Here is a 16455-nt window from a genome sequence, read left to right on the forward strand (position 1 = left end):
CATGGATGGAAGAGATTAGTAAATGTGAGTCATTTTAAATTGCTTACTTTTTCTGCATGGTGTTAAGTTTTTTAAAATAAAATTGGGCCTAATTAGATTCACATTGATTGTAGCATTCAAGAATGTGCCATTGAGACATCCATGTGTTGGAGCTATCCTTATTGACTTCAATGAGGATAGCAAGGGGGAGGTCCTCACGATCATATCTCTCTTAAACAGGTAACAAAACATACACATTACCTGAACATATGTCTTAAGTCCCTTTGACATGGGATGGTCCAAGTGTAGTACATTTTATCTTTCATCATAACTCATCTTTTGTTTTGCCATAGAATGAATGAAGTGGGATATGCTTTTTCATCTCTTGTAGACAAAGTGTGCCTCATTAGGGCTCTTGGCTTAGAAAATAAAGAAATAATAATGAGGCACGCTAGAGAGACGAAAAAGGCATGGATGGAGAAGCATGCCTCGACATAGAAAAAAAGGGTTCCTCGTCTGGTACAACTGCGAGCTTTCAGAACTTTCCCAAATAGTATTCCAGGTAAACCTTCAATCTTGTGACACTTGCAATATATGATTAACATTTACATATTATCGACTAATGTTGTAACATTGAATAATAGGATGAGTACCTCGCAGCCACCCAAGATATTGACCCCCTAGTAGATAGCTTGCTTGCACATGAGTTTGAAGAGAAATGGAGAACTGCATTATAAAGATGAAAGAAAGTGGAGGCATGCTACAAGGCGGCTGGTGGTGATTGCAAACTCTGCACAAGGAGAAGGTTTCTTTGAGTAAGAAATCCTACACTCTTTCCTCTATCTATTTCGTAGGCAACAACATTTTATGGTTTTGATGTTGTGGTTTAATTTTGGTGTTATGTTGCAGACGACTAGTGCAAGTTAATTGGGACAAGAAACTGGATTGTTTGATAGAGGATAGGCTATACAGCTTGGCATCTAGCTAGTTGCCAAATGATCACAAAGCACAAGTTTTTTTGGATATTTTTATTGATGGCAATTCGCAGAGGCTGAAGGATTCACAAATTCCTAAAAGTAAGTAATAATTACTTTCCCTATCTTCTTGATATATACAAAGCACTCTATTTTGTTTGAATAACAATTTCAATGGCAATGCAACAAATGCAAGTTTATTCAAGGATTGGCTTCAAAGAGAAGTCATATGGCATGAGATTGGAGCATAGGGTACAATGTAGCCATCCTTTCAGAAATATAAGAAAAGTACAGGATAATTTTCCTAGATACATTTCTAGAGGACCTCGCCGATCTTAAGAGACTATATTTTGGGAAGCTGTTCGAGGAAATGGTGGGATCCCTGAAGAAACAAGGTGTGGTAGCTTCAAACCCTGTTGTCATCAAGGCTACCAAGCGTGTTGTGTTCAGGTGCATAACATTCTATAAAGCTTACTTACTACTTAGTCGTACTCTTATATTCGTAAACTAAACGGAAATAATAATGTGTAGATGGATTTGTAAGTGCATGCAGAGAAATATATTGTAGATATGCCTGTGATCTTAAAAGATTGGCGCAATCCAAAACATAAGAGCACTATGTATACATAGCAACAACTTCAAGACCTTTGGGATGCAGGGATATACAAGGGATGCCCATTGTTCCTTGACTTTCCAAGTGGCAAATTTTCCAAAGAGAGCACCATGTATACACAACAACAACTTTGAGACCTTTGGGATGGAGGGATATACAAGAGATGCCCAATCTTAAAAGATTGGCACAATCTAAAACATGAGAGAACTATGTATACACCGCATCAACTTCGAGACCTTTGGGATGTAGGGATATACAAGAGATCCCATTGTTCCTTGACTTTCCAAGTGGCAAATTTCCCAAGAGCGAGAAGGAGATGTATACTCCGGCCTATAAAGCAAAGCAATCAACCATGGTATGAACTATACAATTAGATATTTCAGTTTATTTTAAATATTGTTTCTTATATCTTTTTGAATCGTGAATTCTATTGTGAAGCCTAGAAGTTTACGTGCCCAATCACATTTTCAAGGCAAGGGCAAAGGTCTTATGAAAGATGAAGGGGATGATGAGGATGAAGAGGATGATGATGATGAAGGGGCAAAAGTGCCAAAGAAGGATGCAACGAAGGAAAAGAAAAAAGGAAAGGAACTACAGGAAGAGGACGACTCTGATACCTCACCATCAGAATATGACAAAAGTGATTCTAATGATAGCACTCGCAAGATCGAGGAAACCCCAAAAGTTGAAGAAGTGGGTCATGTAGCAACACAGGCAGGGCACTCTTTTACTTGTGGTTCATTAGTATTATTGTTACAGTAGATGCCAAATCATGTGTGTCATGTACATGTGATGAGTGCTAAGTAGGTGCTAGCTAGAAAACTCCTACCTATTGATGAAGATTTCATTGTAGTGCAGTAAACATATTTATTTATGAATATTTAAGTGACTGGGTTTAGCAATTATTTATTTAAGTGACTGGGTTTAGCAATTATTTATTTAGGTGACTGGGTTTAGCAATTATTTATGATTGTTTCATCATCTTATTTTTTATATGAAAAAAGAGAGAAAGAGGGTGAGAGCAACACATGTTGGGGTTTTACAATAAGATATCATTCATAGTTGCAATGATGTTTATGTACATACTTACTTAAGATGGCATAATAAAGATTGGATCATTTTTAAGTTTGGCTGACCTAAAGTGAAAGCTAGTCACTTGTATATATGTCATTTTTGACATTAACCCTTGCAATACATTACTTGTTAGCTCTTTTCTTCTCTTCTCTTGCTTACTTTTGTATGCTATTGGATTCGTGTGCATGCTAGATGGAACCAATGTGAAGGACACTCTCTCTTTGCCTCCATCTAGGAATAAAGTGCTTTACCTTCACCCTATTGGCAAAGGAGCATTCTGGTGTGACAACAGAGTGAGGACGTGATGGATGATCTAGCACACCCACATCGGGAAGTTACAACAACTCTAAGGCAAGGGCACAACGACACATGATTTGGTAGGGCTAAGAGAAGCTCTTGACTTGAACACCCTATTTCTACGCAAGTAACTTTGTAACCTAAACAACCCTTTAACCTTGGTCACTCTGGCTACTTGTTCTAAATCTTTAACTAAAACTAAAACCTTAGCAACAAAGATAGAGAGAAGAAACCCTACCAACATAACCACTCACCAATTGTGGTCATAACACAAAAGTGGGTACCTAGAAGAATACAATCTAGTCACTCACTAAGGAATGGTTGTCGTGAGCCACTATCTCTACCTCAACAATAGGATCAAAAGAGCCCTCAATAGAGTCCACTAAAGCAACCATCGAAGCAAAATCTCACCAAATTCATTTAGTAGAGTCCACTAAAACAACCACCAAAGTAAATCCACCAACTTTATTCAGGCAAAAAGATCAACACTAAAATCGCAAGAGGAATATGAGTTCTAAGCCAAAATAAGCTTGCTTTACTACCCATACCCATAAAAAGTACAACATTGCAAGCCAAGGTGGGCATGGAGCATGAGGACTACTAAACCTTCCAACCAAGAAGTATCAAGTGTGCAAGAGGAGAGTAGAAAGAACCAAATTGAAGAGGCTGCGAAATAACAAAAATCTCACTACAAAGTGCAACAACAATGTCTCTAGAGAAACTCAACCATATTCTTCAATTTACTTGGATGGAGTTATATCCAAACGGATAGAGTGGTCTCATAACACCAGAACAACCAACTTGCCGACTAGAAGATCGAAGCGTCCTCGGCTCAACATGCAAACATGACCACCACCGTAGACCCTATTTCATCTATATTGTACAGAGTTTTAACACCCATAACCTAAGCTTCCTCATTAGCCCAATTTGAATATTTTGAATCATCTATAACACCTATAACCTTAGCTTCCTCATTTTGACACAAAACCTTAGTTTCTTATTAACACAAAGAGAATATACTACTATTGCCAATTCATTCCCACCTCACATCATACACCACTCAAATAATTCAAACACATCCAATCCATGGTAACTACATGGCACCTAGTGGAATCCAACATTGAATAAAATGGTAACTACATGGTGCCTTGTGGAATCCAACAATGAATAGAATGGTAACTACATGGTACCTTGTGGAATCGAACAATGAATATACTAACGGTAACTACATGGTACCTTGTGGAATCAAATCCATGGTACTACATGGAACCTTGTGGAATCCAACAATGAATAGAATGGAGAGAAGAGAGGTTAGGGGGTTGAAGCTCCATGCGGAGGTTATGGGTTAGACTTCCACTTGTTATAGCTAGGTGCGACATGATGAATAAAGGGCTAGTCATGTTGATGTATCAAAGAGAAGATAGGCTAGCACCAAAGAGAAGAGAGGCTAGCACCAGATGACTTCTTTCTTCTTTCCTTCAAAGTATAAAATATGTGAAAGTATTTTGCTTGACACCTCCATACCTATTTGTTGACAAGTCCGCCATAAGCTGGCTGAAAAGTTGGAGTTATATAAGAGATCTCCATTTGAGTGTGTAACAGCCTTTCTAATGTATTTTATGTAATTCCAAGGTATGTTTTTTATATTTTGTTTTGTTTTTGCGATAATTACTTCACTTATGCGGCTCCTGAAATCCTGTAGTGTCAGTCAAATTACTTTCGCGAGCTACGGCTATGGCTGCTGCCAGCTATGGCCAAGTGTTCCACCCTTGTCCCACTCCTTGTCTAACCTCCCCTTCGTGCAGGAACGAGAAGCAATGTCTTGTGTCGCATCGAAAAACTACTCCGGTCACCTCATGCCGCCCTTCCGGGCAGTTCACTCCTAGTCTATCTCGCAGAAACCTGCTTGAATTAGGGTTAGGTTTTCCACTTTTGGTCGAATCATTGCAACCAAGTCTTGCCGCCGCAGAGGTTTCGCTGGGTTACAGGCGACACATTGACAATTTGGACGGATACTCCTTCAGCTATCCGGAGGGTTGGATTCAAGTGAGGGGGGCGGGGGCGGATGTGTTCTTCAGGGACCCTGTACATTTGGACGAGAACGTATCGGTGGAGATGAGCTCCCCTTCGTCTTCCCGGTTCAAGGAAGTGGTGGATCTCGGCACCCCTGACCAGGCTGCCCAGAAGGTCCTAAAGCAGTACCTCACAGAGTTCATGTCCACCAGACTTGGCGTCCGCAGAGAGTCCAAGATTGTCTACGCCAACTCCAGAGTAGCAGATGATGGAAAGGTCTACTATGATATTGAGGTATGCATGGATACCCCATGTGCATGATCTTGTTCCAATTGGCATTGAAGTATGCATGCCCTTGGCTCCTCTATACCCTTAGCTTCTGAATGCCACGACGTTTGCATGTCTCTTGCCTGCTATGGCTTTGAGGCATGCATGCCTGTCATTTCAACCCACTCAAATGTGCCATTGGTTTCCGTTTCCGTTTCCATTTCCGTTTCCGTTTCCCATGACTATGATGCATACAAACATTGATGTCATACAAACGCAACTTATGTGTAGGCATGCCTAGATGTCCTATTGGACCCAAGTGCACCAATAAATACGCCAATGCCACAATGGAGCCAAAAGTATACGTACCTCATTGTTGTCATCACAGGGGAAATGCCATGTCATCCTGGGGTTTAGGTAGGGCCTTGAAGGAGGAGTGGAGGTGTAGAATATTGGGATGTGCTTGTGGCTCTTGTACAATGCTAAAGAGTAGGGGAAAAAGTGAAAAGGGGGAAATGGCCTGTTTTCCCTGCATTTAAGGCTGAGCAGATGTGGGAAACACTGTTTTCTGCCTGGAGGGGTGCCGTTTCCTGTGTTTCTCATAAGTTGTCCAGGTATGTATACCCTTAGCACCATCATGATTGAGATGGGCATGCCCTTGGCTGTTTTAGCACATAGCTATAATCTGATGATGGGAAGTTCTATCATGACAAAAAGATATATATTCCTTTGGCTCCATTATGACATCTGGCTCATAGTCATGGCCCAAGTTTTAAAGATGGAAAGATCATCTTCACGAAATCGAGTTATGTATCTTGACATCAAGGTATGCATGCTGTGCGTGTGTGTTTTTCTCAACAAGTTTCAAATATGGATAACCCTAGATTAGCAGGCAAACCCTAGCTTAATAAGAACAGTTTTCAGTGTAGTGTATTATCTTTGTGCAACCCTAGAGAGTGATGAAACAAAGGTTTTTTGATGACGTCAAGGTATGTATGGGCCTCTACAAACCTGGAAAACGTAGGGTTTGCTGATGGTGAAACGCTGTATCATGACATCGGGGTATGTATGCTCTTATAGTATGGAATGTATGTATGTTCCTGCAAAACTGGGTTAGCCAATGAATTAAAGCAAAATTATGACATTGAGTGTATGTCTGCCCTTGCAAAACCCTACGTTAACTGATGGTGAAAAACTCAATCATGACATTGAGGTATGTATTTATGGCATTGATGTACACAGACCTTGGCTGCTTTTGCACATATCTATGTTTGGATAGTTTAACGGGACAACAGTTTTCAACATGCTTAACCGTAAACAGCTATATATTTTGCTCACACTAAAGTGCTCAGAAAAACAATTTTGGAGTGCTTGAAACTCTAAAGGATATATCAGAAAGAGCAGTATGCATAGCTTCCCTTAAGAAACAGTGAGAAATGTGTCGACAGGTTTTGAGATCGTAGGGTTTTAAGCCTTCCTTAAGAATTGCCAGTAAGAGAAACGATTAAGTTGTTTCATTCAAACCATATGCCGTTTGAGAGATGAGACACGGTGAGACTTCAGTTGTCATAGCTAAGCCCACGGACCAGATATGTCTGTGTTCACATGCATGCACATGAGAGAGAGAGAGAGAGAGAGAGAGAGAGAGAGAGAGAGAGAGAAAGAAGCTTGTGATGTGGTACAAGTGCCATGCAGAGACAAAATACATGGCCTTTATCAATGAAGGAAGGGATTCACTATGTTAGGGATGTGTTAATGACCTCATCTGGGTTCTCTGTATCCACTGCCTGGGGGGGGGGGGGGGGGGGGGGGGGGGCGCAGCATTGAGGTATGTACAGCCTTCTACAAACCTGGCAAACCATAGGTTTGCCGATCCTGAAATGCTGTATCATGACATTGGGGTATGTATGCTCTTATGATATGGAATGTATGTATGTTCCTGTGAAACTAGGCTAGCTGATGAAGAAGAAAAGCTTTATCATGATATTGAGTGTATATTTGCTCTTTCAAAACCCTACGTTAGCTGACGGTGAAAAACTCAATCATGACATTGAGGTATGTATTTATGGCATTGGTGTACACAGCCCTTGGCTGCTTTTGCACATATCAATGTTTGGATAGCTGAAGGGTACAATAGTTTTCAACATCCGTAACTCTAAACAGCTATTTATTTTGCTCACACTGAAGTGCTCAAAAAAACCAAATTTGGAGTGCTTGAAACTCTAAAGAATATACTACAAAGAGTGGTTTGCATAGTTACCCTTAACATTTGGAGAGACAGCGAGAATTTTTTAATAGGTTTTGAGACCTTAAAGTTTTAACCCTTCCTTAAAAATTACCATTGAGAGAAACGATTAAGTTGTTTCATACAACCATACACTGTTTGAGAGGTGAGACATGTTGAGACTTCAGATATCATAGCTAAGCTAGTGGATCAGATATGTGTGTGTGTGTGAGAGAGAGAGAGAGAGAGAGAGAGAGAGAGATAGAGAGAGATGTTATTAACGTCTATGAAAGACCTGAAGGGTCTATGAGATCAAAAGTTGTTACATGTGATCCATAAGTAAATTGGATGTCAAGGCAACATGAAAAAAAGTAAAAGACTAGTTGCCAAAAGGATAGAGAGGATCAATGTACAACATAGACCTCGTGTGTACAATAAAGTAGGCTCATAACGTGTCATCATCCTCACAAACCTGGCCTCAGTATTCCCTCTCTCTCTCTCTCTCTCCTTGCTTCATCTCTCTTCTACACACTCCATCATGATGATGATATTTTGGGAAGTTTGTTAAACTTCCGACAGTCTATCTTTTCAGTTGTATGTGTTGGGTTCTTTGCCCGAGTATTCCCCCAAAATTTGAGTTATATATTTTGGATGTTTTTGGATTATGTAATGCCTTGTATCTATAAAAGGGTCCTCTCCATCATTCCCTTTTTGTCCTTGCTTTAGGCGAGGGGGGGTTTGTATTTGGGTGGATTCATTATCATAGTGAGTATCATTTGAGTTGTGCTCTCTTGGCTTGAGTATCTCTCTTCCTCTTTCTTTGCTTACTTCATCTCTCTTCTACACACTCCACTACGATGATATTTTATCCTCCATAGTTGCATGTGTGATTCCTTGTGATATCCAATAAAGTTGAGTCTTTGAGCCAAAAACATGGACAAGTTCAGCCTCTAAGCTAAGAAAAAGTGGACAAGTTGGCACCAAGGGGGGGTGTTGAGAAAAGTGGTGCCAAAGCATAGCACTAGGAGATTCCCACAAATGGATAGACCGGAGGTCCTCCATCACCTTTAGGTTTTGTGGTTTGGATGGCTAGACCAATTTGTGGAAACCTCCAAGTTAAGCGTGCATTGGCGTGAACACGACTAGGAAGGTGACCTCCCGGGACTTGGCCCCCCACCCAATTTCCTACAGCTTCATCTAGGGATGGACTTACCACTTGTCTTGCTGCAATCCTTGCCTGAATTGCTTGTTGACATGTTACCAACCTAATCTCCAATTGCTGGAAAAATGGTTCTCCGTGGGTCGTGTCATAATATGGTAGTAGCTTATTGAGGGATTCCCACGTGTTGGGAATAGTTTTGAAGGAATGGAGGACTCTGATGAAACCCTATCTTGACCTGCATGATGGATCTGGACAAGCACATGTACCTATGGGAATGAAAAAGAAACAGACCCTTTTGGTTAAGGACTAAACGAAGGTTTTGTCCTTGCGCAATGGAGGAAGGGTGGGTGTAGCTAGTGGGCTTGGCCAAGGGAGCCAAGGGAGACGCCTATACCCAGATATATGAAACCGATGTGCATTCACTACCTTGTAGTTGCGTTCCTTTCTGGCCGGCCTATCTTGATGTGTTTTGCTACTGGATCTGGTTGCTGATGATGACTTCTTGTTGGCTGCGTTTGCCTCCCCCTGGCTGCCCTTGGGATGTTGCATTAATGGGCTGAATGTTGGCTTTCACAGCCACCTTGAAGCGCGTGAAGATGATGATTATGATCTCTATGCTTCCCTTTATGCAAGGGCTTGAGTGCTCATGTGCCTCCTTATGATTGGGCTGAACACTCTGCTCACATGTTGCGCATGATATTCGGAAAAAAACCTCCACCTTGAAAAAAAGGCATATCTTTTTGAGGGTTCTTCGCGTTGGATCACCACGCCTTCTTGAGAGGAAAAGTGTGAAGTAACAGCACTTTTCCAGCCCTAAAAAGGGATTTTTTTGGGTTATTTTATATTTCATATTTTTGGGGTTTTTGTCTTGGTTGCTGGCCTACACCTTTATGGTGACCGACCGGCACCCCCCTCTATTATAAATAGCATTGCCCATACCTCATCATGCAGGGTACCACATCATCGCCATATCAGGTACCATCTTGCTGGCTACGAGGAGAGGCTCTCATCTGCGTTTTCCTCTGCTGGTCCAGGCCGCCTACTTCAGGGCTCTCATCAGCCAACATTAGGCTGTATTCTGGCGCTTGCATCAGGCCTACATCAGCTCACATCTGCGTTTCACCTCAGCATATGCCAACGCCTACATCAGAGCATATATCAGCATTTATACATCAGCTTACATCAGCGTTTTGCTTCAGCAGACACCTGCGTTTTGCTGCAGCTCACATCAGCGCTTCACATCAGCCCACATCTGCGCTTACATCAGGCTTATGTCAGGGTTTATATCAGCGTTTATCTCAGCCTTCTTCAGCGCATACATCAGGGCTCACATCCAGCATATCTTGTGCGTTTTGGCACAGCCCTTGGGACAACAGCCCTCTCTGCTACATCGGGACAGCAGCCCTCTCTGCTACACATCGGGATGGCAGCCCTCTTTGCTACACATCGGGACAGCAGCCCTCTCTGCTTTAGGTACGTAGCACCCGTGTCGCCAGAGCTTGTACCACTCGGGACGGCAGCCCTCTTTGCTCTAGGTACGCATCACCCGTGTCATCAGAGACTGCACCACCATCATTGTCATCGACGTTACCTTTTTCCGCTGCCACTATCACCTCAAAGTGCTTTGCCTCACATTGACGCAAGCCTTCATCATCGACCGTGCTTTAGCTCCGACGTCCTTCTCTGCTTCTGCATTGGTCTTCTTTTTGCTCAGAGTCACCTCTCAGATGAGGGCTCTTGTACATATTTGCACTCACCTTTTTATATATAGTCACTCACATATTTCATGCTGTGTAGTTTTATTCTGATCTCACTTATTTCTGGGCCTTCCATTCTTTTGCCCTCACATGGTATCAGAGCTATTGTGAGCAAAGGGATTGAGGACCTCGAGAGCACACAACATGGATCGTCTACCCGCACTCCCGGAGGACCGATTCTTCTCATCAGAAGATGCGTCTCCAAACTTTGATCTGGACCACATAGGGAATGAGATTTCTTACTCAGTGGAGAATCCTGTCAAGATCATACTTTGGGAGACGATCAACCCATGCACATCACCTCATCCACACCACCTTTGCCATCACGATCACCCTCTACGACTTTATGAGATCTTGTTTCCAGAGGGGGGTACATTCCTTCTGCCATTGTGTTTGTGTGGGACTCTGGCATACTTCATCTTCTTTCATCTTCTCTCATGGTCCCTTTTTTGGCTTGAGAGGGGGTGTGAAGAAACAACACTTTTCCAGCCTTAAAAAGGGATTTTTTTTGGTTATTTTATTTTTCATATTTTTGGGGTTTTTGTCTTGGCTGCTGGCCTACACCTTTATGGTGACCGACTAGCATCCCCCTCTACTATAACTAGCATTGCCCATACCTCATCATGCAGGGTACCACTTCATCGCCGTATCAGGTACCATCTGGCTGCCTACAAGTAGAGGCTCTCATCTGCGTTTTCCTCTGCTGGTCCAGGCCGCCTACTTCAAGGCTCTCATCAGCCAGCATTAGGCTGTATTCTGGCGCTTGCATCAGGCCTACATCAGCTCACATCTGCGTTTCACCTCAGCATATGCCAACGCCTACATTAGAGCATATATCAGCGTTTGTACATCAGCTTACATCAGCGTTTTGCTTCAGCAGACACCTGCGTTTTGCTGCAGCTCACATCAGCGCTTCACATCAGCCCACATTTGCGCTTACATCAGGCTTACGTCGGGCTTTATATCAGCCTTCTTCAGGCTAACATCAGGCTTACGTCGGGGTTTATATCAGCGTTTATCTCAGCCTTCTTCAGCGCATACATTAGGGATCACATCCAGCATATCTTGTGCGTTTTGGCACAGCCCTTGGGACAGCAGCCCTCTTTGCTACATCGGGACAGCAACCCTCTCTGCTTCAGGTACGCAGCACCCGTGTCACCAGAGTGTGCACCACTTGGGACGGCAGCCCTCTCCGCTCCAGGTACACAGCACCCGTGTCATCAGAGACTGCACCACCATCATTGTCATCGACGTTACCTTTTTCCGCTGCCACTATCACCTTGGAGTGCTTTGCCTCACATCGACGCGAGCCTTCGTCATCGACCGTGCTTCAGCTCCAACGTCCTTCTCTGCTTCTGCACTGGTCTTCTTTTTGCTCAGAGTCCCCTCTCATATGAGGGCTCTTGTACATATCTGCACTCACCTTTTTATATATATTCACTCACATATTTCATGCTGTGTGGTTTTCCTCTGATCTCTCGTATTTCTGGGCCTTCCATCCTTTTGCCCTCACATGGTTGAGAGCTATCGTGAGCAAAGGGATTAAAGACCTCGAGAGCACACATCATGGATCGTCTACCCGCACTCCCGGAGGACCGATTCTTCTCACCAGAAGATGCTTCTCCAAACTTTGATCTGGACCACATAGGGAATGGAATTTCTTACTCAGTGGAGAATCCTGTTCAAGATCATACTTTGGGAGACGATCAACCCATGCACATCACCTCATCCACACCACCTTTGCCATCATGATCGCCCTCTCTGACTTTATCAGATCTTGTTTCCAGAGGGGGATACATTCCTTCTCCCACTGTGTTTGTGTGGGACCTTGGCATACTTCATCTTCTTTCATCTTCTCTCATGGTCCCTTTTCTGGCCTAAGAGGGGGTGTGAAGAAACAGCACTTTTTTGCCCTAGAAAGGGATTTTTTGGTTATTGTCTATTTCATATTTTTGGGGTTTTTGTCTTGGCTGCTGGCCTACACCTTTATGGTGACCCACCAACACCCCCCTCTACTATAAATAGCATTGCCCATACCTCATCATGCAGGGTACCACTTCATCGCCATATCAGGTACCATCTGGCCGCCTACAAGTAGAGGCTCTCATCTGCGTTTTCCTCTGTTGGTCCAGGCCGCCTACTTCAGGGCTCTCATCAGCCAACATCAGGCTGTATTCTGGCGCTTGCATCAGGCCTACATCAGCTCACATCTGCGTTTCACCTCAGCATATGCCAACGCCTACATCAAAGCATATATCAGCATTTATACATCAGCTTACATCAGCGTTTTGCTTCAGCAAACACCTGCGTTTTGCAACAGCTCACATCAGCGCTTCACATCAGCCCACATCTGCACTTACATCGGGCGTACGTCAGGGTTTATATCAGCATTTATCTCAGCCTTCTTCAGCGCATACATCAGGGCTCACATCCAGCATATCTTGTGCGTTTTGGCACAGCCCTTGTGTAACACGCGGAAGCTATGGGGGTCTTCTTTCAGCCCTAAATTCCATCAAGAACATGCTGATGCAAAAACGCAGACAGAAGGGAGAGTGGAGAGAGAGATATGCTGGAAATTCAGTCTATTCATATGGTATAAAAAGGTACTCAGTCTACAGCCCTAGGCTGCCTTGCTAAAAAGGTGTAACACACGAAAATTTGTCCTAGTACTTGATCCACTTGATAAGGGAGAGAATGACTACAACAATGAGCACTTGTGCCTTATATAGGCCCTTTGGACACTTGGAGAACTGGCCGACTGTTGTCGGCCAGCTAACTGGACATTAAATTGAATAAATTGATGCGCTTGCAGCCTGGTACAACCGACTCTCCTGTGTGCAATCGACAGCTCCTGTCTTGCAGCCGACAGCCCCTTTGGTACAGCCGACAAGACATCCTCTTCTTGTCCTTCTCCTAGTCCACTACTACCACCTCTGCACTTTATGCTCCAACTTCTGGTTCTTATCATCTTTTTCTGGCTGCCCCTTCTGGACTAGCGTCAGGATATGTCCATGGGCAAACATGCACATGACATCCCCCTCTGCTAAACTTGATGACGGGATTCCAACCTATTCTTGGATGACTGTCATCATCCCACTCCATTCCCGGAGTCCCTATGTCATCCATCCATCTCTGGCAACCCTTTTCACTGAAAATCCGGCCCAGTCTCCAAAACCACTCTGACTCTGAATAAGATCTATGCATCTGTACCCTCTAGTCCCCAATCTGTTCTTGCCTTGACTCTGAACACTGTCTTGTCTTCATTCCTGAGAAATGAGTCTGGCACTCTCACATCACCCCTTGGAGGATAATCCTCCCTGGGGACTATTGCCCGAGAACCTATCTGGCTCACAGGACTGCCATCCCCTCTGGCTTTGTGATGACTTAGTCTCTCTTGTATTACTTATCATGAAATATGTACAATGATGAACTAGAGATATAAGGCCAACAGTCTGAGCGCTGTAGCAAGATGCCCCCACAATGAGGAACCCATCATGCAAAGTCAGGCTCATTGATTGAGTGTTGTCCTGTTTTTCTGCTACATATGCCTCCGCCTATAAGGCCTTCAGCTTCCCAAACTGCCCATTTCTTCTATGAGCATGTGTTTGGTGGTGTGGTTTCCATGACTGTTTGTGCAGACATTGCAGGGGGAAGAGCCGGAAGGATAAAGTAGAAAAGAAAGCAATCTAGAGAGACAGTGCAAAAACCCTAATACATAAAAACCCAAAAAAATCTAGAAATTCTAAACCCTACAAATGCAAGAACCCTAGAGAGCCAAAAACCCTAAAAGACAAAAATACAGAGAGAGTGCAAAAACCCTATTACATGAAAACCCAAAAAATTGAGAAATTCTAAACCCTGCAGATACAAAACCCTAGAAAGCCAAAAAACCCTAAAAGATGCAAAAGAGAGAGAGAGAGAGAGATTTTATTAGTGTCTACTAAAGACCAAATGGGTCTATGAGACCAAAACTGCTACATTCGTTTCATGTGTAAACTAATCATAAACATAAACATGGAAGATAAAAAAGCGATAGAGATTAGGCCCGCGTACTACTCAGCCCTGTGAATATAAAGAGTAATGAGGCCAGTGAAACCACTGGGGCGCATGATCTGTCATCCTCAATGCCATCATGCAGGGAGGTAATGTCCACTGCTTGGGGAGGTGCTGCTCTGAGGTGCAGCTATGCAGGTAGATTATTTTGTTTTTGCACGGCTTATATGTGTTCTAATGTGCAATTATTGCACTTGATGTTTTCATATTCCTAGTCTTGAAGCCAGTGTGTTTGGTTTCCTTGTTCCTGCCCAGGTGAAGGATACTTTTTTAACAGAATTGTATGGAACAGAACCTGTGTTGTGGTGTTTCTTAAGGTGGATATCGTATGTTCCCTCCACGTGAGCATAAAACTCACAGAGCATTTATATTTGGTGTTGAGCAGGTGAATGTGAAGTCTTATGCAAACAATCAGCAGTTGGCTGTAATGCCACAAGATAGAGTTGTGCAGCTAGAGTGGGACAGGAGATATCTTTCTGTATTAGGTGTAGAGAACAGCAGGCTATATGAGCTGAGATTACAAGCTCCTGAGTATGTGTTAGCCAAGGAGGAAGGTGATCTACGAAAGATTATGGACTCATTCAGAGTTTTCAAGATATGATCTTTGATGTAAAAAAGAATTCCCAATTGTTTTGTATCTCAAGGGGAGGCTGGTTTTTATGCAAGAACCTTAATGCCTCTGTAACGTAAGAAAGTTTTACCTTAATCACGAGAGTTTGGTTGTTTTTATCAAACAATAATAATGGTTTTGACTGCAATGTAATTCTTTCTATCCAAAAAAGCAGTGCAATTGCCAGACCAGCTACCACACAGGCATGTGTGTGGTGTTTGGGAGGGGGGAGGAAGACATCTAGGCACCAAGGTAGACCTATCTTTAGGGTAGTCTGTTTTTCGTTTGATAAACAATACTATTTAATCTATTATGCACATATGAATTTCTTGAACCTGTTCATCGAAAATATATAAATAACCAATAATGATATTCTTTAAAACACACATATATATCTCTCTCTCTCTACATGCATACTTAACAAATATGAACACCTAGAAAGTTAGCATAGAAGACCTATATCTATTTGAAAATGTAATGTGCACCTTGAAAGTCATCATCATAGAATATTGTTTCTTGAAAGAGTTTCAAAAGCTCGCAAAACCTTTTGAGTTTTTGGAAACTTAAATTTGAAAATCTTGATATCTTTCTATAACGTTTGAAAAGTTAGATACGTACTTTGCCAAACGTTTAAGCACCTTGATATTGAAGTTTTCGTCCAAGTTGCAACCACTTGATATGTGTTAATTATTTCCATCTTTAGTGGTGCATGTGTCCTACTACTTTTTTGTTGTAATAATTCTTTCTATTTGTTATGATCCTTACTGCTAGGCTTCATTTTAATTGAGATTGCCCTATATCTCTGAGGCTCTGAAAGAAACTCAGTACACAAAATTTTGTATGAATGTATGCTCTTATGTGTGTGTGTGAACCTTAATCACGAGAGTTTGGTTGTTTTTATCAAACAATAATAATGGTTTTGACTGCAATGTAATTCTTTCTATCCAAAAAAGCAGTGCAATTGCCAGACCAGCTACCACACAGACATGTGTGTGGTGTTTGGGAGGGGGGAGGAAGACATCTAGGTAAATTTATCCACCAAGGTAGACCTATCTTTAGGGTAGTCTGTTTTTCGTTTGATAAACAATACTATTTAATCTATTATGCACATATGAATTTCTTGAACCTGTTCATCGAAAATATATAAATAACCAATAATGATATTCTTTAAAACACACACATATATATCTCTCTCTACATGCATACTTAACAAATATGAACACCTAGAAAGTTAGCATAGAAGACCTATATCTATTTGAAAATGTAATGTGCACCTTGAAAGTCATCATCATAGAATATTGTTTCTTGAAAGAGTTTCAACAAAAGCTTGCAAAACCTTTTGAGTTTTTGGAAACTTAAATTTGAAAATCTTGATATCTTTCTATAACATTTGAAAAGTTAGATACGTACTTTGCCAAACGTTTAAGCACCT

General features: G+C 42.3%; 1 protein-coding gene across 1 annotated transcript; it reads left to right on the forward strand.

The window, feature by feature from the left end:
- The first annotated feature begins 4600 nt into the window (after nt 1-4600).
- Nucleotides 4601-15164, forward strand: LOC147613671 (psbP domain-containing protein 1, chloroplastic-like). The gene is made up of 2 exons (XM_086781623.1): nt 4601-5244; nt 14799-15164. The coding sequence occupies exons 1-2, from the start codon at nt 4672-4674 to the stop codon at nt 15012-15014; spliced, it is 789 nt and encodes a 262-aa protein (XP_086637749.1). The 5' UTR covers nt 4601-4671; the 3' UTR covers nt 15015-15164.
- Nucleotides 15165-16455: the final 1291 nt, after the last annotated feature.

The sequence above is a fragment of the Cibotium barometz genome, chromosome 43, assembly GCF_041138505.1.
Source record: "Cibotium barometz isolate CiBa-2024 chromosome 43, ASM4113850v1, whole genome shotgun sequence".
Classification (NCBI taxonomy): domain Eukaryota; kingdom Viridiplantae; phylum Streptophyta; class Polypodiopsida; order Cyatheales; family Cibotiaceae; genus Cibotium; species Cibotium barometz.

Bases quoted from the DNA above. Each gene is read 5' to 3' on its own strand.
- LOC147613671 (XM_086781623.1), top strand. From the start codon at position 4,672: ATGGCTGCTGCCAGCTATGGCCAAGTGTTCCACCCTTGTCCCACTCCT. The intron at 5,245-14,798 runs GTATGCATGGAT...GGTGTTGAGCAG, and splicing joins AGGTCTACTATGATATTGAG to GTGAATGTGAAGTCTTATGC.